This window comes from Dama dama, chromosome 28 (genome assembly GCF_033118175.1).
Source record: "Dama dama isolate Ldn47 chromosome 28, ASM3311817v1, whole genome shotgun sequence".
In the NCBI taxonomy this organism is placed as follows: domain Eukaryota; kingdom Metazoa; phylum Chordata; class Mammalia; order Artiodactyla; family Cervidae; genus Dama; species Dama dama.
This window is the reverse complement of record NC_083708.1, coordinates 15,550,846-15,575,500: the sequence shown is the minus strand read 5'-3', so window position 1 is coordinate 15,575,500 and position 24,655 is coordinate 15,550,846. Positions and strand designations below refer to the sequence as shown.

The window sequence follows — 24,655 nt, the reverse complement described above, 5'->3', positions numbered from 1 at the left end:
TCTTCCCAACCCAGGGATCGAACCCAGGTCTCCCACATTGTAGGCAGACACTTTAACCCCTGAGCCACCAGCGAAGCCCCTATGTAATTTCTATATCACAATCATTAAAATGATTGTTTGCTAATAATTATATTTATATATATAATCAAAGCACTAGAGGTTAAAGATTCCTTTGAGTCTAGGGAATGAATTACTTGGTCATTTAGTATACGTTTAAAATATTTTAGTAGATGCTTTTACTCTTTTTTCCAAAAGGCCACAACTTACCTTTTTTTCATCAGCATATAAGGAAAGTACCCTTTACCTTGGATTTTTGCCAATATATATGTTAACTGATTTTGCATCAATTGTGAAAGTTTGTTAAGTATATGGTTATATTTAATTTTCTTTGACATGTACTTTTCCTATAAAGAATTTATTTATTTATTATTTATTTATTATCTGAATTTCTCTTCTTTTGGTCTATTCCTATCTTTTTAAAATTTTCTTTTTCTTTCTAACTCTTAATTAAAAGTTCTTGGTTTATTATAGACATCAGCATAGTTTACCTGTATTACAAATATTCCTTTCTAGACCTATTATTGACATAATTCCTTTTGTCATCTGAATATTTAAAAAATTTTACAGTAAAACACAAAATATACTAAAACAATATTATGCTATTAATAAAATATACCCAAGTTAAAATGACCTCTTACTGTCTACTAGATTATACAAATATATGTGTTTTACACTTACATTTTGCTTACTAAAGGTTGATGATGTTTCTTTTTGTTCAATTTTTTACACTTTAAGCCTTTAATTAAAATATATTTTTATGTATGCTTTAATGTTCTTTCAATAATCTTCCCAGTGTTATTTTAAGTTCTACTTAATGAATAATTCATTTTTTCCTATTGACACCACCAAATTATCCTCCCCCAAATATTTACATATCAAAGGAGAAATCTGAATAAATGTTAATAAATGTGAAAAGTACCTGGTCTTTCATTCTTGCTTTTCTTGGCAATGTAACTGTATTTAATTCTGAATCTGCTGGAATGCTTCTTAGTTCATGCTCTATTCTACAAGTGTTTTCATTTAGTGCTGCTTCTACTTTTTCAGTGGATGGTGCTGGGGAAGAACATGCTGAATCAGCAGGTTGAGGAGAGACGCTTTCTCTTCTGTTAGTCCTGTCATTGTCATCATCATCATCATCATCACTGGACAAAATGACTATAAAGAAAGTGTTAAGTACTTCAGGTATTTCATTCTTGTCAGTTAAAAATGTTAAGTACATGACAAAAGTTGGAAATATACAAAATCTGCTTTAGATCTCCTCCTGATCTGAGATTAATAAAAACGAAGATACAATCCATTCTATCTGATGAAAATTTAAATTTGTAGAGCAATTAGAAATGACATTTTTAAAATAACATACAAATGTAAAATCAGTTCTACAATTCATCACAATCACCCACACAGAAACATACACAAGTTACAACAAAAATTGCATGTTTATCATTAGGTCTACTTCAGAGTTCCAGAAAGTCTTAAGTATGAAGAGAATCTGCAAACAAATTATTCATAAAATAGCATGCATTTTAAAAGTCTGTAAGACTGTACGTGATCAAATAATTTTTATCTCACACAAGAAATCACTAATATCACTACTAGTCTTTGGGAGAACCTGAACCAGTGCCTGAAAGTGAAAGTCACTCAGTAGTGTCTGATTCTTTGTGATCCCATGGACTATTCAGTTCATGGAAGTCTCTAGGCAAGAATACTGGAGTGGGTAGCCTTTCCCTTCTCCAGGGGATCTTCTGAACCCAGGGACTGAACCCAGGTCTCCTGCATTGCAGGTGAATTTTTTACCAGCTGAACCACAATTATTGGACCAATGCCTAATATGCAGTAAATCTTGTTGAGTAAATGATCATGGGTAAGACATTACATGAAGGTAATTTGCTCTTATACCATGTACTTATTATTGAATCTTTTCAAACTCCTCTCTATATCAGATTCTGCAGAGCCAGCATACTTCACTTGAGTCAAAATCCTAACTCATTACTCTGGTTCACAGATGTATGTAATTTGGACCCAGGCTACTTTCTCATACTGCTTCATTTTTTCCTCTTTCTGTTTCACCAACACCAGCTTGTTTCTATCTGATTGTAATTCTCCTAACACTTCTGCACTTTTGTCATCAAATAATTGGTTTAAATACCACTTTTTGATTAACTACCCAATCTAAAGTAAGCACACAGATACTTTCTTTATTCACATCAACTGATTTAAATTTCTGTTGTCTTTTGCTGTGGATGTACACTCACTCATTTGTCTCTCCCCACTAAAATAAAGTATAAAGAACAAGAATATTGCCTTGTTTACTGCTATATTCCCAGCATCCAAAATACTATGTGGCAAAGAAAGTCATGTGTTGAAGACTGTAAAAACGTGTAGCAACAAATCTGTTTTCCCCTATCATATATCATACACATAAATGCTTAGTTATTATTTGAGTCATATAACAAGTCTCAGAGAGGGATCACCCCCAGCATCATACCATTCATCTTTTTAATTTTGCTATCCAGTCTCAAAACAAATGCTAAAGTTGTTTTTCAGAAATGATATTTTATTAACAGAAAATATAACAGGCCAGATTATAAGGCCCAAGACCCTAGTTTTCAAGTCATTTACACACACTTGAAAGTTAGGGTCTTGCCACTCACTAGTCATTTGCCTCAGTTTCTCCTCTGTGATACAGGGGACAACAAAGTCTTAGGAACAAATGATTTAATATGCAAAAGATTTATTAACATAGTACCTGACGTATAAAAGCTTTAGAAAAATTCATGTACTGCTTATATTGTTTATGAAGAAGCACACAGAAGCACATATTCAACAGTAAGCCTAGGTTCAATCTAGTCATTTTTTTTGTGCCTCAGGAACATTAAAACTTCTGTATCTGCTCTATCAAAAACTTATTTTAAAGCTCCAATGCTGCAACAGATAGAACTATACTACATAGTTCTTGTTTTATTAAAGTAAACGAGGGTTGTGCTCAATGTCACCATAATTACAAAGCAAATAGGGAGAGAGTATGTAAAGATAATAATAGTTAAAGAGCTGTTCTTATAACTGCTTTAATTCTCTATAAAACATGGAATATATTCTACCTAAGTATATACCTAAGATTCTGCATCAGAGTCTGCTATGAACTAAATTCTGTCCTTTTAAAATCCATATACTGAAGCCCTAATCCCCAATGTGGCTTTTTGTGGAAACAGGGCCTATAGAGAGATAATAAAGGTTGCATGGTCTTAAAGGTGAAGCTTTCATCTGATAGGACTGGTGTCACAGGAAAAAGAGATGCCAGAGATCTTTCTCCTTCTCTGTGCAAGCAAAAAGGAAGAGCATGCAAAGACAGAGCAAGAAGGTGGCTGTCTGCAAGCCTGCAAGAGAGGCCTCCACCAGATGGCAACTTAATCCTGATGGCAACTTAATCTTGGACTTTCAGCATCCAGAACTGCAACAGAATAAATTTAAGCCCACTCAGTCTGTGGTATTCTGTTATGGCAACCTAAGCAGACTAATACAGGTCTTTGCATTTACATTCCAAACTTGTTCCCATAGAAATCAGGCTATCTTCTTTCTCACCTCATTCCAGGCAGTGTTCAAAAGTTTCTTTATCAAGTAACTTTTCCACCTACCTATCGAAAATTCTATGATCTAAAACTGCAAGCTTCTTCACTGTGACACTTGTCACTCTCTATTTCCCAGAACTGCTTCACTTTTCTACACAGAATTTATCACTACTTGAGACGTTGTACATTTTATTTGTTATTTGACCACCAAGGACAGGGCAAAAGCTTCATAATAATAAATCATTTTAATAAGAACACAAATTTAAGAATGATAAAGTATATAAACAAAAGAGACTTTGAAACCAGAAAAATCATAAAAAAAAAAAAAATCTAAACTCCAACAGCTCATATGTACATAACAATGAGAAGCCTTAAGCATAGATTGCCTCATTTACAGAATAGGGTTGCATTAGTAACTACTTCACAGGATTGTAAAAACCAAACTAAACTGGTTAGTACATAAACTTTTATCACAAAGCAGGACCAACAAGCATGTAATAAATATCTGAAAACAGAAAACATTTTTTCCATATACGTTACTGAGAAATATGGTTTTTAATTCTTCTGGAGGGGAGGGAAACAAATTTATGCTTTATGGTTTTAATTCATAGTTGATATGATTCTAGGTTAAGCTATAGACAGCAAACTGCTTAAGGTACCTCAAAATCACATAGATTCACTTCGTTTTTGTTACTTACCAACTCAGTCTTACTAACTTCCAGTTCCCCTCATCCTGGAAATCTCAGCATGCTGAGTCATGCCATCATTCCAAGATGGAAGTCTGGTTCAGTATAATATCCACTAATTGCCTGATAAGTGATAGAGTTCTATTGATATCTTACGTTAAAATTTTACATAACAACCTCACCATTAGGAAAGAGTCAAATGATATTAACATATTTAATATTGCACTGGTATAACACTAAAATGTATCATAAAATATTCATATTCAATATAGACATTCTCATAACATCATAACACAGTGTTGGCTTGACAGCTATCATACAGAAATTCCTTTACAAATCAAGCTCTTTTGGAAAATAACCTACTATACTGGTATAGGTTAAGGTTTCTCACATTGAATTAAAATAGGACTTGATATATTTTTGAGGTTGAAAAACTTCTTGATTTTATCCCTTTTATAAGGTGGAGCTTTTCGCTCTGTGAGAGAGTAGGCAGTTATCATTATGAACTAATTATGATATATTTAACATATTTCAATACATAGTAGTCATGGTTCTTTTTGTGGCCCAAGCATATTCAGTCTTGGTCACTGAGAGGAGCCTTTTCATTTTAGCTATGTGCTTCTGACATGACTGTTGTTTGTGACTGTTTCCACGCTTCCTGATACAACTCAATGATTGAGATTTATCTGATACATTTGTGTTCCAGATCCAGAGTCAGCCATTTCTCTGAAGAGCTCTGATTATTTTTAGTGGAAAATGATATTCAGAAACACGGATATGGGATACGGGAACTAAACTTGTTTTTATACAAAGTTTGCTTACTGTTTCCAGGCATATTTTATGGGTAAAGCTAAGAAATACTTTCTATTCAATAGAAAATATTGATATATAATAAGATCCAGTATTATCTCCAATTCAAATACAAAGTTAGTTATTTTTACTTCTTTGGTTTTGCTTTTGTATTCCTTTTCTCCAAGGTTTTTGGAGACAGTAATATAATTGCTGGCTTGTTTTATCAATATGTACTTAAAAACAGCAATATTATTATTAATAAAATTACTGAATCCAGTTAGGATTTCTCTGGAGTTTTGTTTAAACATTAAGGATGTACAGCCACAATATTATTTTAATTTAAATTAATTTGAGATAATTCTGTGAGTTCAAGCCACCAACAAGGTATATAAATTCTCCTACCCATCACAAATAAAGAGTAGCATACTATAAACTCTGATTTGTACCTTGCTTTATTCATTTGATAAAATAGCTTAAAAATCATTCTATACAATATTAAGTTTTCCCCCTTATAGCTACCTAAAGTTTATTCAATCAGTCTATGACTGTTTCCAATCTTATGCTATTTATTACAAAAAGGACTGCATTTCATATACATACACATGTGTATATGTGACTAAAGACAGGAAAAGGATTTAGAGGAGGAACAATAGTAGTAAGGGAATGAATTTTCACAGTCCTTTCTTTTGTCAAATGCTTTATTGAGCTATACTAGGCACTTTTTTAAATTTATTTTTAAATTTACTCCCCCAAGAACACTATCATGCAGGAAATATATCCACTTAGAGTTCAGAGAGATTAAGTAACTGGGTCAAAGTTAGAAAGTCAGTCCTAACTGGCAACTGACCTAAGACTAGGGCCAAGATCTATGCTCTTTTTTTAACTACTTAAAATGGATAGGGTAAGGACAAAGTCAGTTATTATTTTTCAATTACATCGGCAGTTTTAATAATCCCCCAAAAAGCATGTCATATAACTGATACAAAAAACCTTTTAAAACTACACTTCAGAAATATGCTCATACTCACATTAAAAATATATGTGAAAAATATTAGACTGATATAAGCAATACTAAAGAGAGTAAAATACTTACTTGGATCATTTAGGTCTGACAGGCTTGTTTTCCTTTCTTTCAGGTTTGTGATTTTGGCTACTTTTGCCCTAGATAAAATGACTTTCCCATTAGTATGTAAACAATTCTGTCTCCTCTCATCACAATTCACAATAAGATCAATTGGAATCTCTTCGACACTGTTGCCATAAAACTTCTTGGCTGGTAATATTGTGTTTTGTAACTTCTGTCCTCCAGAATTCTGATGAATTGATGTTCTTAATGATAATCCAGCAGAGTCATTCAAAGTTACAGCTTGTCTGCAATTTCTCTGCAAATCCTTAGGAAAATGAATACCACAACTTTGGCATTTGGTCTGATTTTCTTTTTCTTTCCCACATTTTGGACAATATCCACACTGTTTAGAAACCTTAAAATCCAAAAGAAAGACAGAAGAAAAAAAAAAAGACTGGCATTTTATGTCAACATCATGGAAAAAAAACAACAATAATCTCAAAATTAATCTCCTATGTCTCATCACCATCGCTATGGCTACCACAAAATCTTGAATGTTCCTTGGGATTTAGCATCACAGTGCTGGGAGAGACTTTCGAAACCGTCCAGTCCAGCAGGCTTCAATCAGACTATGTATATTCCTCAAGGGATACATAAAGGTTTTCTAAGGCATACAGGGCATAAATAATCTTAAGGTAATCAATATTTAGATCTTCAATTCACACATATAACCCTTCCAAAAACTGCTCTGATTATGCTTATGTCAAAGTACCACCTGCCACAACTGTTCTTCTCATACTTAAAAAAAAAAAAAGAATCCTAAACCCATCTTCCATTTGAAATATTAAAATGGTGCATGCCCCCAAGGTATAAAAATCACCAAACCAAACTGCAAGATAATGTTACATGTTGGAAAAATGAATTGACTCTAAGTTCTGGTTAAGACAATCTTTTACAAGATAATTTATTCTAAATTATCAGTACAAAAATAATTCAAGGAAGGCCCAATCTAGGCCTCTTACAATTATGATACCATTAAAAAAAGATTTTTTGACAGTAGAGTATTATATGATTTTGAAGCCTATAATGTAGAAGGAGTTCAAGGTATTTGGTGATATTACTGTAATAAAACTCTTTCCATACTCATGTGCCTATTTATGTGAACAAGGTTCTTCAGCACTTACATCTATAAGAAGGAAAACATGAACAGATGCTGAATCCAGTTTCAATATGTAACATAATATTCATCCAGGGATATATAAAATAATTGAGAAAAATAGTCTGTCTCTAATTAAAAGATGCACTTCCAACAATTTTGCTTTTACATCAAATAACTATTCATCAAACTTTGTATAAAATATATGGCTTTAATCAATTATAGACTATTAACAAGTGTATATTATTAATTTGGATGTGCCCAGATCCATATATGAGGAAACTGATTTAACTATTCTATTTTAAAAAGTTACTCCTTTCACTATGTCAACTATTACATCCTGTGTGACCTCTTAAATTCAGGATGAAAAATGCTCAATGTCAACTTAAGAATACATAAGAGAATAATATAATCGCTTAAAATTCTTTTAGGTGACAGAAGACATCAAGTAGTTGCAGGACCAACAGGTAGGTGGTAATTATAAATGATTAAATGTGTAGAATTACATTTCAAAATTCACCAAACTGAATGCTTAAGTTCTATGCATTTTTATTTTATGTAAATTTATGACTCAAAAATATGTACACAAGCAAAAACGGCCTATAAAGACTACTACTCTAGACTTACCTGTTTGCTGTAAAGATGAAAAAACTGACAGAGAAATCGCTAACTTTGCCCAACTGACCATGACAAAGCTGTTCCATTATACCATGTTACCTATTTGAGGGTCTAGCCCAGATAACAAAAAGGAATGGAATCTGTTACCCAAATAACACACAGCAATGAAAACCAACCAGGGCAAAGTTAAACTTAATAGGTAGGATATCAGGATACAATCTTATGGAGATTGTACTTTTTCCCCTCTGCCAGGACATAAATAATTCAATCATGCTATTTTGAATGCATAGGTAAGTTGTGTGAACAACTGGTTAGGTACAAAGGAGCAGTCCCTACCTGCATACTACCCTGTGATGAAATAGCTAAACCCCTTTAAAAAAAAAATCTAAACCCCCTCATTTTCATGATAAGCATAGTTGGATCTCCACATCTAGCTAGGTTTTTTTTTCCCCCTCTCTTTTTTTTTCTTCCATTTTTTTTTATTAGTTGGAGGCTAATTACTTTACAATATTGTAGTGGTTTTTGCCATACATTGACATGAATCAGCCATGGATTTACATGTGTTCCCCATCCCGATCCCCACTCCCGCCTCCCTCCCGATCCCATCCCTCTGGGTCTTCCCAGTGAACCAGCCCTGAGCACTTGTCTCATGCATCCAACCTGGGCTAGTGATCTCTTTCACCCTTGATAGTATACTTGTTTCAATGCTGTTCTCTCTGAACATCCCACCCTCGCCTTCTCCCACAGAGTCTAAAAGTCTGTTCTGTACATCTGTGTCTCTTTTTCTGTTTTGCATATAGGGTTATCGTTACCACTAGCTAGGTTTTAAACACATCTATTTATGTGAAAACTAGACCCTTATTTGTCACAGCGGGAGCCAGCTCTATGTAAGCTAATTCTGTCTTTTATTAAAAAGAATCAAGGATATCATCAAGCTGGGTTCAGACTGGCTCCAATACTTTAGTGTCTATAATAAAGGATATATTTCAATAAAAAGAACCCTATGGAAAAACAATACTTTCACATATTTGTGTTTATAAAATTGATACTGAAACAGAAAAAGCACTTCCCTACTATTAAAAATTTTAATATTAAAATATAGAAGGAATTATACCATGAGCTATTATCATATGCCATCCATAGGCTAAGAAACACATATCTTAGAACTGTTTGCAGCAATCAGGAACAAAATGTAGATCAGCTTAACCAAACATGGTATTACACTTTTCATGATAAAAACTAGAGATTAAGAATTATATCAACCTAGTGATCTAAAAACTAGAATCTCAACATTATTCAATTATTTTTAGCAAAGTAGCAAATTTTCTTAACAGTATTATGTTAAATATAAATTCTTTCAGAAAACAAAGATTAATTAAAGTTTCATTTCCGCCCTCTTTGGTCAATGGAACACTTTAAAATAAATCCAAATCTCATTATCACATATTATCTGCCAGTCTATACACATTAATAATAACCTGTATACTTAATAAGAATAAGCGTGTCTTTGATGAGACACCACTGAGACAATGTCATATTTTGTAAACATTCTGAACCTGTTATAATCTCATTAAATACCAAAGACTTTGTTTTCTTACAAGCAATATGTAATGTGAAATTTCACACACTATACATGGAAAGAAAAACCACTAATCTTGTTCAAAAATTTAAAATTACATAGAGGATGGCTATAATCTATTCTTTATCTCCACTAAGAAAAGAATAAGTGGCACAGAAGTAAAGAGTAAAAAGAAAGAAAATATATTTACGATGTTAAAAAAAAAACTTCTGAGGCTTTTAGCTGGCATGCCTAGGGAGGGAAGGATGGTGTGTGTGTGGGAAGAAGCTTTCTTCTTTTCTCCTCCTTTCCAGGGATTCAGCAAAGGGCCCATCAGTGTGGGTGATGACAGTATAGCCCAAGCCAACCTTAGGCTTGCATGCCAGAAGACTGGTCACAGAAAAATCAACTGAGCAAATAAGTAAATACACTGGAGATAATGGAAGACAGGTTTCTTAGTCAGAGAAGGGAGTTACAAAAACATGCAAAGCACAAAAGGCTAAAATAAACACCGTGGTGCTGGACTAGAATTGGAGTTATCAATGTAAACTCATGAATTTTAATACATACTAAATATTAATACAAACATACACAAATATTCCTAGTTCAGTCTGCTGAGTGGGCCTACAAATTTGACATCCAGTAGCAACGAGCACAACTACTGCCCAAATATTTTCCTTCCACTTATACAAACAATGGCTCCTTGGGGAAATGCATGACTACAGAGCTGGTACAGAGAAATACAAAGAAATCTAGACCACCTGGTTAAACCAGAAAGCAGGTACTCAAATAATGATGGGGATACATCAAAAAGAAAACAGCAGCCAACTTGAAGAACTCTCCATGGGCCAAATCTAGAGCAATTTGAACATCAAAATAAATAATGACAGTTGTGGAGAATAACCTTTCTGAGAAAAACAAGAATCTATGTCTCCATGCTGATAAAAATAGAAACTATGTAAGTAAATGTGGGATAAGAAAAAACTCTTATTAACAAGTAAGTATAGAAATACTAGGGACCTCCCAGGTGGCTCAGTGGTAAAGAATCCGCTTGCCAATGCAGGAGACGCAAGTTAGATCCCTGGGTCGGGAAGATTCCCTAGAGTAAGAAATGGCAACTTGCTCCAGTATTTTTGCCTGGAAAATTCCATGGACTGAGAAGCCTGGTGGGCTACAGTCCATAGAGTCACAGAGTCAGACATGAAATGAGTGACTGAGTACCCAGCAATATCTACTAAAAACACCTACTAAAATACCTGGAAAAATCTAGAAGAGTACATCTTAAACAAGATAAAAGTTAGTATCAGCAATAATGTAAAAATCAACATTATATACCTCTGGATATGATGCAATATGATCATAGCATCACCTCTGAGGAATCTTGAAAAATGTATAAATCATGAAGAACATGCAGACAAATTCAACTTGAGATACAAAATAAGTGGCCTATATTTCTTACAAATATCAAGGTCATGAATGACAAAAGAACATCAAGAAATTATTCCAGATTCAAGAAGACTGAAGATCGCCACAACTCAATGTAACATGATCCTGAACTGTATCCTGTTTCCATAAAGGACACGCTTAGAGAAAATGTGAATAGAGTTTGTGCATTAGATGATCATTCTGGATCCATGTTAAATAAACATTTTTGACAGTTGTACTCTGGTTATACATGAGAATTTTTTTTAAAAACTCTGACTGAGAGCAATTATGTGAAGTATGTTGTAGGGAAGTATTCACACGCCTTTTCAGAAAGATACATATTCTGGACTTGTGACAATTGAAAAATGATCTAATGAAGGCAGAAAAGTTTGCCGAAGTAACCTTTTCTAGTTCTCTTCCGGTCCTATTTGAAAAGATCACCAGAATTTAATAAGTACTAAGAATAGTATTAATAAAAATACCAACTGATTAGCAACAAAGAATAATTTCTCTACCCACCTCTAAATCAGTTAAACATTTTTTGGAAGCAGGAGACGGAGAAGGTGGGGTAGACTGATATGTACTACTGTGACGTTTCTGTGCAACTTTCCTTTTAATTTCAGACTCCAGGTGTGATTCAGACTCTTCTGTTTTTTTCATTATACGATCTAAAAAAAAAAAAAATGGGGGGAAAGTACTAAAATTAAACTTAATAAATTTCTCATTTTTGCTATAAAAAAATACTAACTCATATTATCAAATTATGTTTTAGCTAAAAGAAACTAATGTGTCAATATGTACAATAGAGAAAAATAGAACTTTAGGCCAGAGTCAGTAGCCATCTCCTTGTTGCTCTTGTCTGTCCTTCACCAGGATCTCTTTCCACCCACTCTATTGTGGACCATTTTCACCAAGTGTACCAATATTCTCTTCAGCTTGTTCTGTGCTACTAGGGCAACAGAGCACCTCTGCACTGAATCACGCACACACACGTTTCTTTTTCCTACGTTACTGTTCTCAGATCAGTAATGAGAAAAACATGAATTCAAATGTGGGGTACAACTGTTTCAATAAAGGAAAGTAATTCTCAATTTAATGGCTTTTTAAATTCAAGACACGCAAAAGAAAATTTTCATTATTTTTCATTGTAAAGTCAATCGTTTTCATTTCTAATTAATTCATAATTAGAGTTTTTAAATGATTTCACAAATTCCAAACAGAACAATTTAAAACTCACTACAATTTGACTTCATCAGCAAAGAAAACTGAACATGTATCTAAAGCAAAAGTTAATGAACCTACGCTGATGACTAATTCTCGTTGTTGTATGGCAGAAACCAATACAACATTGTAAAGCAATTATCCTCCAACTAAAAATAAAATAAAAAGGCATTAAAAGTTAATAAATCTAAAACAAAAATGTTCTACCTGCATAATCCCAAGTATGTTAAATATTTCCATTTTCCTATCTTTAACATCCTCTTTTTTAAAAAAAATATGGAGACTTTCTACACATAAAAATATCTAATATTTCTGAATTTGGTATACAAAACTGGTATACAAAAAATTTGGTATACAAAACCCATGCAATTATTGTTGCTTGGTGCAATCACAGAGTTCTACCTCCTCATCATTTGCTTAGTCAGAATACCTTTATTTTCCTGGACACCGAAGCTAGAAATCTAAGTAATCGCTGACTTGCCCCAGTGAGTCCTTCCTCACAGTCAAGGGAATTCTACTACAGTCAAGGGTCCTAAACTCATTCCTTCCTCTCCAACTCCATTGCCACTGTATTTCAGATGCGTAACTCCTGTCTAAGTTGATCTCCCTCATTCCAATTTCATTTGCTTCAAATCACTCTCCAGGACTGCCAAAGTGATCTTTCAAATGATCTAATCATTCTAATGTTTAAAGTGTTAGTCACGCAGTCATATCTGACTCTTTGTGACCCCAAAGACTGTAGCCTACCAGGCTTCTCTGTCCATGGGATTTTCCAGGCAAGAATACTGGAGTGGGATGACATTTCCTTCTCCCTAATGCCGAAAATCTTTCAATAATTTCAGTAGCTTAGGAAAAAAGTCTAAACCCCAAATCTTGGCAAGGTGAAGTTTGTATATTCCAGTCTTAATTAAAAACAAACAAACAAACAAAACACTATACCTCAAAGAAGTGCATTTCTCCAGGGTATTTTCTTTCTCACCTTCATACATATGTTACTCTCTTTACAAGCAAAGTCCTCCCTATTTATCTAGTAAAGTCAAACTATTCTTCATTAAGAAGCTGCCTCTGGCCCACACTATGCACGATGAAGCACATCCTCAGAGCTTCCACAGCACTTTATCCATACTTCTGTTAGTACTCATTTTATTCTCTGCTAATTATTTACACTGATCTGATTCCTCCATTATACTGTCAGCTCTGAAAAAGTAGAAATAATGTTTTACTCACATGTTTTCTCAGTGTTTAGAAACTGCACAAGGCAAGGGCTCAAAAAATGTTTACTGGATTAATGAATCACATTACAAAACATCATATGACATAAGTTTTAGTAACAGATCTAGATATATCAGGACTCAGCCAGGGAGAGGAAGGAAAAGCTGTTCCCAAGAACACCTGAGGTTACGGAGCAGCTGCTCCAGCCAGAGTATGCAGGTGTTTGTTAGTTACATTCCTATGAAGGCTAACATTGGTATGGTGTTAAATGGATTGGATTAGATCTAAAAAGAAGTTTCCATACAAATGAGTACTGAAGGACTAGAATGTGGCACTAAGTAAAAAAAAAGAAGGCAGACAAGATATGGAATTCAGAAAATATACAGTATTCTGGAATACACAACCGATTACTGGCATAATTTAACTTACAGAGACAGCTGTCTTAAAACATGGGATTTTTTTTCTCCTCCAACTTTTTTTGGTCTTACTAATTAAATTTTTGTATGTACACAAAAAAGCTTTTTCCTTTTAAACATATTTTAGGGATATTTGTAATCCCTACAAAATCTTTGCAAATCATTTTGCTCAAAGATGTCTATATCGTTTTCCTGCCAGACCCTACTTAGAGAATGACATTTTAAAAACTATTATCATTTCAATCCAGATCATATCATCACACTCTTCTGTTCACTTCAGCTATCTCATCATGCCTAAGTCACATTTTTCTCTACCACAATTAACAAGGGAGAAAAAAGTGGCCCAAGCCCTGAAAGAAACAGAAAAATTTTTATTGATAATAGAGAAAAACAGTGGATATATGTACCACATCTTCTTTATCCATTCCTCTATCAATGGGCATTTAGGTTGCTTCCTGGCTATTGCTATTACAATGCTCTAGCTATTGCTGCTCTGGCTATTACAATGCTCTGGCTATTGCTGGTAGTGCTGCAATGAACACTGGGGTGCAAGTATCTTTTCGAATTGTGGTTTTCTCTGGGTATATGCTCAGGAGTGAGATAGATAGATCTTATGGGAGTTCTGTTTTTGGATTTTTAGGGAAGCTCCATACTGTTCTCCACAGTGGCTGTACCAATTTACATTCCTACCAATAAGGTAGATGGGTTCCTTCTTCTTGACAAATATACACTACTATATATAAAACAGATAACTAAACACACGCACACATACCAAAAGAGAAACCTAGAACCAATATACAAAGTACCCAAAGAGCTAATGTTAAATAATTCAGTACTATGAATTGGCTCACTAATTACTCTTGAGAAAATTAATTCTGGAGAAACTAATTCTGACAAATAAGACAAAAAAGAAATGCTTTCCCAACTTAAAGATTTACACCCTAAGATGGCATTTAAAATATTGCCTTCAACATTGTACTTAATCCTCATTTATGGCCTAGCAAGCCCAATCCTGCAATCATTTCATGGGACCAATTAAATAATGTGCTAGCAATCAATAATTTCCTTGCCTGGAAATGTAAGTAGTTCATTCACATTGAACACCTAATGTTCATATGTTCCCCCAAAGCTTATTTTACAATAGCTTATATCTATATTCAGTTCAGTTCAGTCGCTCAGTCGTGTCCGACTCTTTCGACCCCATGAATTGCAGCACGACAGGCCTCCCTGACCATCACCAACTCCCGGAGTCTACCCAAACCCATGTCCATTGAGTCGGTGATGACATCCAACCATCTCATCCTCTGTCGTCCCCCTCTCCTCCTGCCCCCAATCCTTCCCAGCGTTAGGGTCTTTTCCAATGAGTCAACTCTTCACACAAGGTAGCCAAAGTATTGGAGTTTCAGCTTCAGCAGCAGTCCTTCCAATGAACACCCAGGACTCATATCCTTTAGGATGGACTGGTTGGATCTCCTTGCAGTCCAAGCGACTCTCAAGAGTCTTCTCCAACACCACAGTTCAAAAGCATCAATTCTTCGGCGCTCAGCTTTCTTCACCGTCCAACTCTCACATCCATACATGACTACTGGAAAAACCATAGCCTTGACTACATGGACCTTTGTTGGCAAAGTATTGTCTCTGCTTTTAAATATGCTGTCTAGGTTGGTTATAACTTTCCTTCCAAGGAGTAAGTGTCTTTTAATTTCATGGCTACAATCACCAACTGCAGTGATTTTGGAGCCCAAAAAAATAAAGTCAGCCACTGTTTCCCCATCTATTTCCCATGAAGTATCCTTTTTCAGCTGGATTATATCTGTAATATGGAAACTCTTCTGTATCACTGTTATTACAAAATGATTTCAAAGATTTTCATTAATTGTTAAGAAAACAGATTTTGGCACCCAAAAAAAGACAATAGAGGAAAACAATTTTAAAATCTGACCCCTCCCTAAAGCAAGATTATAGGGTACCAAAAGAAAGAGAAACACAAAGAATGATGTATTTAGAAGTTTTAAGATGAAGCTTTATCTATGGAAAGGTAAAAACAACTAAGAAGATTATGATAATTCATGTGAAAATTAACTAGTTTCAAATATAGCCAGAAATATAAAAGGCTAAATACTTAAAACTTGATGACTATAAAAAAAACAGCAAATGCCTAACAAGAGGCTCATGAAAGTTTTAGCAGCTAACTGACTATGAAAGTTATTTTTGCTAAACTATGACACAGCCTCCAAACCCTCAAAGTATTCCAGGGAGGTACTTAAGATAAAACCTATCCCCCTACCCCACCACCTTTTAGGGATGAGAAGGTGAATAGAGTATTAATCCAAGACCACACAAAACAAACACTAAGATTAAGATGGGCACCATAAAACTAAACAAAACAAGCAGAACATTCTCTGACATAAATCATACCAATGTTTTCTTAGATCAGTCTTCCAAAGCAACAGAAATAAAAGCAAAAAATAAAAATAAAAAATAAACCAATGAGACCTAATCCAACTAATAAGCTTTTGCACAGCTAAAGAAACCATCAGCCAAACAAGACAATCTATGAACTGGGAGAAATTATTTGCAAATGATGTGACCAACAAGGGCTTAATTTCCAAAATATACAGACAGCTCATAAAAAACAAACAACCTAATCAAAAAATAGGCAGAAGACGAAAACAGACATTTCTCCAAAGAAGACATACAAATGGCCAACAGGTGCATGAAAAGATGCTCAACATCACTAATTACTAGCGATTATTAGAGAAGTGCAAATCAAAAGCTACAATGAGGTCACCTCACACCAGTCAGAATGACCACTATCAAAAAATCTGCAATAAATGCTGGAAAGGATGTGGAGAAAAGGAAACCCTTCTACACTATTGGTGGGAATGTAAATGGATATAGCCATTATGAAGAACAGCATGAAGTTTGCTTTAAAAAAAAAAAAAAAAAAAAAAACTAGGAATAAACCTACCATGTGAAAGTGAAGTCGCTCAGTCTGTGTCCTACTCTTTACGACCCCATGGACTGTAGCCTACCAGGCTCCTCAGTCCATGGGATTTTCCAGGCAAGAATACTGGAGCAGGCTACCATTTCCTCCAGGGGAGGTTCCTAATCCAGGGATCGAACCCAGGTCTCCTGCATTGTAGGCAGACGCTTTACCGTCTGAGCCACCAGGGAAGCAACCTACCATATGACCCAGCAATTCCACCACTGGGCATACACCCTGAGAAAGCTGCAATTCTAAAAGACATATGCACCCCAATGTTCACTGCAATGCTATTTACAATTGCCAGGACATGGAAGCAACCTAGATGTCCATCTACACATGAATGGATAAAGAAGATGTGGTACATATATACAACAGAACATCACTCAGCCTTGAAAAAGAAACAGAAGTGTCAGTTCCAGTGAGGTGGATGAACCTAGAACCTGTTATATAGAGTGAAATAAGTCAGAAAGAGAAAAACAAATGTATTTTAATACAGTTATACGGAATCTAGAAAAATGCTATTGGTGAACCTATTTGCAGGGAAGGAATGGAGATGCAGATGAAGAGGATGGACCTGTGGACACAGTGGGGGAAGGAGACAGTGGGACGAATGGAAAAAGGAGCTCTGACATACATTTACCATCATGTGTAAAATAGATGCTTGGCGGGAAGTTGCTATATAACACAGGAAGCCCAGTCTGGAGCTCTGCGATGATTAGAGAGGTGGGATGGGAAAAGGGGAGGCAGACTCAGGAGTGAAGGGATATATGTATAATTATGGCTGATTCGTGTTGTTGTATGGCAGAAACCAGTAAAATATTGCAAAGCAAGTTACCTAAAATTTAGAAATTTTAAATAATATTCTTTACAATTAAAAAAAAAACCTAAATGAGGTATCACCCTATACCAGTCAGAATGGCCATCATTAAAAGGTCCACCAACAATAAATGTTGGAGAGGGTGTGGAGAAAGGAAAACCCTTCTACACTGTTAGCAGGAATATAAATTGGTGCAGCCACTATGGAGAACAGTATGGAGTTCCTCAAGAAACTAAAACTAGAACTACTATATGATCTAGCAATCCAGATAAAACTCTGGTTCAAAAAGACACACGCAGGCTTCGGGTTAAAGACAATGGAGTAGGACGTACTCCTACTGCAAGGACACCAAAATAACAACTAGCTGTCAAACAACCACTGACAGGAGAAAGCTGGAACCCACCAAAAAAAGATACCCTACATCCAAAGACCAAGAAGAAGCTGCAGCGAGACAGGAGGGAGGGGTGCAATCATGATACAATCAAATCCCATACCTGCCAGTGGGTGATGTACAAACTGGAGAACAATAAAACCAAACAAGTTCTCCCACTAAGTTTCATTAGCTTTTAAGTTTCTAATGAAACTTAAAAGCTTTTGCACTACAAAGGAAACTATAAGTAAGGTGAAAAGACAGCCCTCAGATTGGGAGAAAATAATAGCAAATGAAGAAACAGACAAAAGATTAATCTCAAAAATATACAAGCAACTCCTGCAGCTCAATTCCAGAAAAATAAATGACCCAATCAAAAAATGGGGCAAAGAACTAAACAGACATTTCTCCAAAGAAGACATACAGATGGCTAACAAACACATGAAAAGATGCTCAACATCACTCATTATTAGAGAAATGCAAATCAAGTTCTCCCACTAACGTGAGGGTTCTCAACTCCACGTCAGGCTTCACAGCCTAGGGATCTGAAAAGGGACTGGGAATCCCCAGGGAATATGACCTTGGAGGCCAGTGGGATTTGACTATAGGACTTCCATAGGATTGGGGGAAACACTCTTGGAGGGCACAAACAAAACCTTGCCCACACCAAGATCCAGAGCAAAAGAGCAGTGACCCCACAGAAGACTGAACCAAAACTCCCCGGTAGTGCTGAAGGGTCTCCTATGGAGGCATGGGTTGGCAGAGTTGGAGACTCTTTGTGACCCCATGGGCTGTAGCCCACCAGGTTCCTCTGTCCGTGGGATTCTCCAGGCAAGAATACTGGAGTGCGGTGCCATTCTCTTCTCCAGGGGACCTTCCTGACCCAGGGATCAAACCCATGACTCTTGCATCTCCTCCACTGGCAGGTGGGTTTTTACGACTAGTGCCACTTTTGTTGGATCATACATATATAATTACCTTAAATGGATTAAATGCACCTATCAAAAGACATAGACTGGCTATGTGGATGAAAATAAGTACATGTATGCACTTCCACTTACCACATCACTCTGCTGGAACCCCCAAATTGCATGTCATTATTTTATAATGTTAGGTTAATCATGTTCCCATTATAACTTGCAATTGTACTTATCTTTTATTTTTTGTCTGGCTATTGATTGTGAAAACTGATAAACATCTTCTACTACTGTGATTATGTAACTCTTAATACCACTGTATCATGATTGATCAACAGAAAAAGAACAGAATTCTAAATAACCAAAACTACTGTTTAATACAAAAGCCTGTGACTCCTTTTTAAAATCCAGATGCATATTAGAATTATCTTTGATTTCTTAAAAAAATACAAATGCCTGTTTTGTTTTTTTTTTCTCCAAAGCTCCAGATATGTTTTTAATGAGCAGCCACATTTGAAAACAACTGGACTATATTATGATCTTTGACTTTTACCTAGTTGGTTTCCCTTTTGCTATTTCATATTCAATGCTCCCATATCATTCACTTTATATTTTCCAATTTCTCCATCTCTTCTTTGATATTCTTTCTCAAGCTTTTATCAAGTGTAGTAGAAAAGCTTTTGTATACATATATATATAAATAGTATGTATAATATATATATTGTAGAAAACATCAATTTTTGCCTAACTAAAAACCTTGCAATATTTTGATTCTATTTGTTTGACTTAATATGAAAAGAATGCTAGATTTATAATTTTAAAAAAAAACACGTATGCAACAAGAAACAAAGGTGTACTGTATAGCACAGGTAACTACAGTCAGTATCTTGTAATAATCTATAATGGAAAATAATCTCAAAAATAATATGTATGTATATGTATAACTGAATCACCTTGCTTTGCACCTGAAACATTTTAAGTCAACTGTACTTTAATAAAATATACATATTATGGATAAGAGTAAATAAATAACTTACATTAAGGCAAATTTTAAAAAAAATACATGCACTCCAATGTTCACAGCAACACTATTTAGAATAGTCAAGACACAGAAGCCAGCTAAATGTCCATCAACAGATAAAAAGTGTAACATACAGACAGAGGAATACTACCCCACGATAAGAAAAGAATGAAACAATGCCATCTGCAGCAACATGGATGGACCCAGAGGTTATCATACAAATGAAGTCAGACAAATTATCATATGACATCACTTACATCAATATATGTGGAATCTAAAATATGATTCAAATGAACTTAATTAGAAAAAACAGAAACAGACTCACAGACAGAAAACAAATTTACGATTAACAAAGGAGAAAGGGATGGGACAAATAAATTAGGACTTAGGGATTAGCAGATACAAACAACTGTATATAAAATAGATAAATACCAAGATAAGACCCTACTGTGTAGCACAAAGAACTATATTTAATACCTTGTATTAATAATAATCTAGTGGGAAAGAATATGAAAAAGAACACATACTATACATATAACTGTATCATTCTGCTGTATACCAGAAATTAAAATTGTAAATCAACTATACTTCGATAAAAAAATAAAAAGATTAGAGTATTTCCTGGTGGATTTTCTAGCGCAATGTCTTTTTAATATACCACCCTATTTCCAGGCATGCAGAAAAGGTAAATATGAAAGCTACTATGACATAAGTAAAGGCAGTTGGCTCTTTAGAATAAATTTTAAAATCTATGTTTTAAAAAAGAATGTTTATAGTAGCTTTACTCATAAAAAAAAAAAAACAAACCTAGAAACAACTCAGGTATCCATCATAACGGAATGGTAACTGTTACAGCCCTACAATACTAAAAAGGAACAAATTGCTAATGCACGCAACAACACTGGTGAATGTCAAAAATTCATTCTGAGTGAAAAGAAGACTTTCATAAAAGCATACAAGTGTACATACTGTATTATTCCACTTATGCGAAAATGGTTACCTATGATGGGGCAGAGATGAGGAGTAACTGGTAGGAACACGAGGGAACACTGTGAAGTGATGATATCATTTACACTATGTGTTCCCAGGGCCTTGGGTTAAAAAGGTGTGTATACCTGTCAAAATGTATTCAACTGTACACTTATGATTTGTAAATTTCATTATATGTAAATTCTATTTCAAAAGAAAACAAATATATATTGAACTCTAGTCAAATGTCTGCTGAAGTGTTCAGGAGTAAAACTATACCGGTGTTTGTAATTTTAAATGTACTGGAAAAAGTAGATGAATTTATAAAAAATGATTAGATATACATATACACAATGAAGTAGTGTTCATTACTGAATCTATGTGGTACATGTAAATTCACTTTTAAAAGTCAGTTTTTTGGTATGTTTGAAAATTGTCATAAGAGAAGTTGGAGGTTGGGTGGGGCAAGGATAGCCCCTTATTTTTGTTTGAAAATTTAGCTCTGATATTATTAATATGCTGGAAAATATATACCTCAAGGATAGTAGGATACAAACAGCTATCTTTATTATGGTTATTTATTTGCTTTTAAGTTATTTTTATCACCTTTTAAAAGAGAAAGACAAATTAGAAAAATGGTTTTCTCCATCATGTCGCTGTTACTATGACCAATTTTCATTATAAAAAAAATTAAAGTCATAGATCATATTCTCACTATAGTCTCCAAAAACCACTTTGGGCTATGCTGAACATGTCTGACAAATGGAGAACACAATAGGCAAAGAACACAACAGGCAGACAGGAATAAAAGAAGAAACCAAAAAGCCCACTTAACATATAAAATGCCTGGTCATTAACGAGGAAATGTGAAAAAACAAATACTATTTCCCAATCAGTCTGGCAAAGCTTGAAAGAATGTAAGGTCTAATACTGCTGAAGAGCATATGAGAAAATAAACAGGCCATGCCTGCTGGGTGCTGATACCCTTTACAGAAAGCATTTGGCAGAACGTATAAGTCTTTAAAATGTACATAACCTTTGACCTTGTAATTTTATTTCTAGGGACTTGATCTAAGGAAATAACATAAAATACATAAAATGTGCTTAATTATTAATCATAATATATAATATCAAAACATAAAAAACCTAACTATACTATATAAATATAGTGGGTCACTTCACATCTATTAAAAAATAACAGAGACTTGGCTATAGTCCATTTGGTTCCTTTAATTGTGTCTTTCATTTTGGTTTTCCTCTGGCATTCCAGTATCTCTTAATGAGACTACAGAAACTGGATAATATCATAACAAAGTCAAGATGCAAGTTACAGAACAATACACACAGTATAAATGCATCAAAAAATAGCTATTTATGCATAGAAGTCTGACAAGTTATCAATATATGTTAATATACTAAAAGAAGATACCTTGACTGATTAAGATGAGGGGATATATTTCTTCTGCAAATGAGTTAAACACTGCTAAGTCAGATGATTTAAGTTAGAATCATAATGCAATTACATGAAGAATGTAATTAACAGACAGCATATAACATCTATTAATTATCTGATAAGAATACAAAAACAGAATGGAAAACAAAAAGAAGCTTAAGAAATCAGAAAAAAAAAAAATGAGAGAGCTCTTAAGACGTTATTTTTCATGCTTAGAAAAACTGCAAAAGAACACCAGACAAAAAGTCCACAGGATATGTGAAATGCCCAAAAATAATAGTATTACTTAGTTTTTACAAGCTTTAGTTTAACTCTACAGAACTGCTTATCAGTAATTACTAGCCTAGTGCTGATAAATAACTATAATTCATATTAAGTGCCTCTTAAATGCAAAATAAAGGAGAAAAATAATAAAGGAAGTCATCATAAGTGTTAAGAACTATAAAAAGACAGTGATATCTTTAAAGGAGAAAATTATTCCAGGTGCTATGCCATTAACTACTGATCCTGGGGTTTGAAAATAACATTTTAAAAACTCTCTCCAAGGAAATCCTAAAATAAAATGCAACCTTTATGAAACAATATACGCATTATTATAGCCCTATCATTCATACTATATCCAAGTACATATGAACCTACCTAACACAAAACTGAACTGACCTAACACAAAAGAGCTATCAGTTCAGTTCAGTGCAGTCGCTCAGTCGTGTCTGACTCTTTGCAACCCCAAGCTCTGTAGTATGTCAGGCTTCCCTGACCATTACCAACTCCTAGAGCTTGCTCAAACTCAAGTCCATCGAGTGGGTGATGCCATCCAACCATCTCATCCTCTGTCGTCCCCTTCTCCTCCCGCCTTCAATCTTTCCCAGCATCAGGGTTTTTTCTAATGAGTCAGTTCTTCACATCAGATGGTCAAAGTATTGCAACTTTAGCTTCAGCATCAGTCCTTCCAATGAATATTCAGGACTGATTTCCTTTAGGATGGACTGGTTGTATCTCCTTGCAGTCCAAGGCAAGAGTCTTCTCTAACACCACAGTTCAAAAGCATCAATTCTTCAGTGCTCAGCTTTCTTTATAGTGAAAAGACCATAGCTTTGACTACATGGACCTTTTTGGCAAAGTGATTGATGTCTCTGCTTTTTAATATACCGTCTAGGTTGATCACAGCTTTTCTTCCAAGGAGCAAGAGTCTTTTAATTTGATGGCTGCAGCCACTATCTGCAGTGATTTTGATCCCAAGAAAATAAAATCTGTCACTGTTTCCATTATTTCCCCATCTATTTGCCATGAAGGCATGGGACTGGATGCCATAATCTTCGTTTAATGAATGTTGAGTTTTAAACAAGCTTTTCCACTCTCCTCTTACACCTTCATCAAGAGGCTCTTAGTTCCTCTTAGCTTTTCTACCATAGGGGTGGTGTCATCTGCATATCTGAGGTTATTGATATTTCTCCCGGCAATCTTGATTCCAGCTTGTGCTTCATCCAGCCCAGAATTTTGCATGATGTATTCTGCATATAAGTTAAATGAGCAAGGTGATGGTATACAGCCTTGATATAATCCTTTCCCCATCTGGAACCAGTTCATGGTTCCATGTCTAGATCTAACTGTTGCTTCTTGACCTGCATACAGGTTTCTTGGGAGATAGGTAAGGTGGTCTGGTATTCCCATCTCCAAGAATTTTCCACAGTTTGTCATGATCCACACAGTCAAACCTTTAGTCAATGAAGCAGAAGTAGATGTTTTTTTGGAACTCTCATGCTTTTTTGATGATCCAACACATGTTCGCAATTTGATCTCTGGCTCCTCTGCCTTTTCTAAATCCAGCTTGAACATCTGGAAGTTCTTGGTTCATGTACTGTTGAAGGTTCACTTTGAGAATTTTGAGCATTACTTTGCTAGTGTGTGAGATGAGTGCAACTGTGTGGTAGTTTGAACATTATTTTGGCATTGCCTTTCTTTGGGAATGGAATGAAAACTTACCTTTTCCAGTCCTGTGGGCACTGCTGAGTTTTCCAAATTTGCCCTCATATTGAGTGTAGCACTTTTACAGCACTGTCTCTAAGGATTTGAAATAGCTCAACTGGAATTCCATCACCTCCACTAGCTTTGTTCGTAATGATGCTTCCTAAGGCCCACTTGACTTCACATTTCAGAATGTCTGGCTCTAGGTGAGTGATCACACCATCGTGATTATCTGGGTTGTGAAGACCTTTTTTTGAATAGGTCCTCTGTGTATTCTTGCCACCTCTTCTATTAAGAGGTACTTAATAGAAGCACCTTCTGCTTCTATTAGGTCCATATCATGTCTGTCTTTTATTGAGCCCATCTTTGCATGAAATG

At 34.9% G+C, this 24,655-nt stretch overlaps 1 protein-coding gene across 8 annotated transcripts in view; it reads right to left on the bottom strand.

The window, feature by feature from the left end:
• The window catches only part of SENP6 (SUMO specific peptidase 6), a 129,280-nt gene that overhangs the window by 33,758 nt on the left and 70,867 nt on the right, over positions 1–24,655 (bottom strand). For all 8 annotated transcript variants that reach the window (XM_061132034.1, XM_061132035.1, XM_061132039.1 and 5 more), the window contains 3 exons: positions 11,447–11,595; positions 6,198–6,585; positions 980–1,215 (listed from right to left, as the gene is read on the bottom strand). In XM_061132034.1, coding sequence (XP_060988017.1) covers positions 980–1,215; positions 6,198–6,585; positions 11,447–11,595 — 773 coding nt within the window. The remainder of the gene's footprint in view (positions 1–979; positions 1,216–6,197; positions 6,586–11,446; positions 11,596–24,655) is intronic.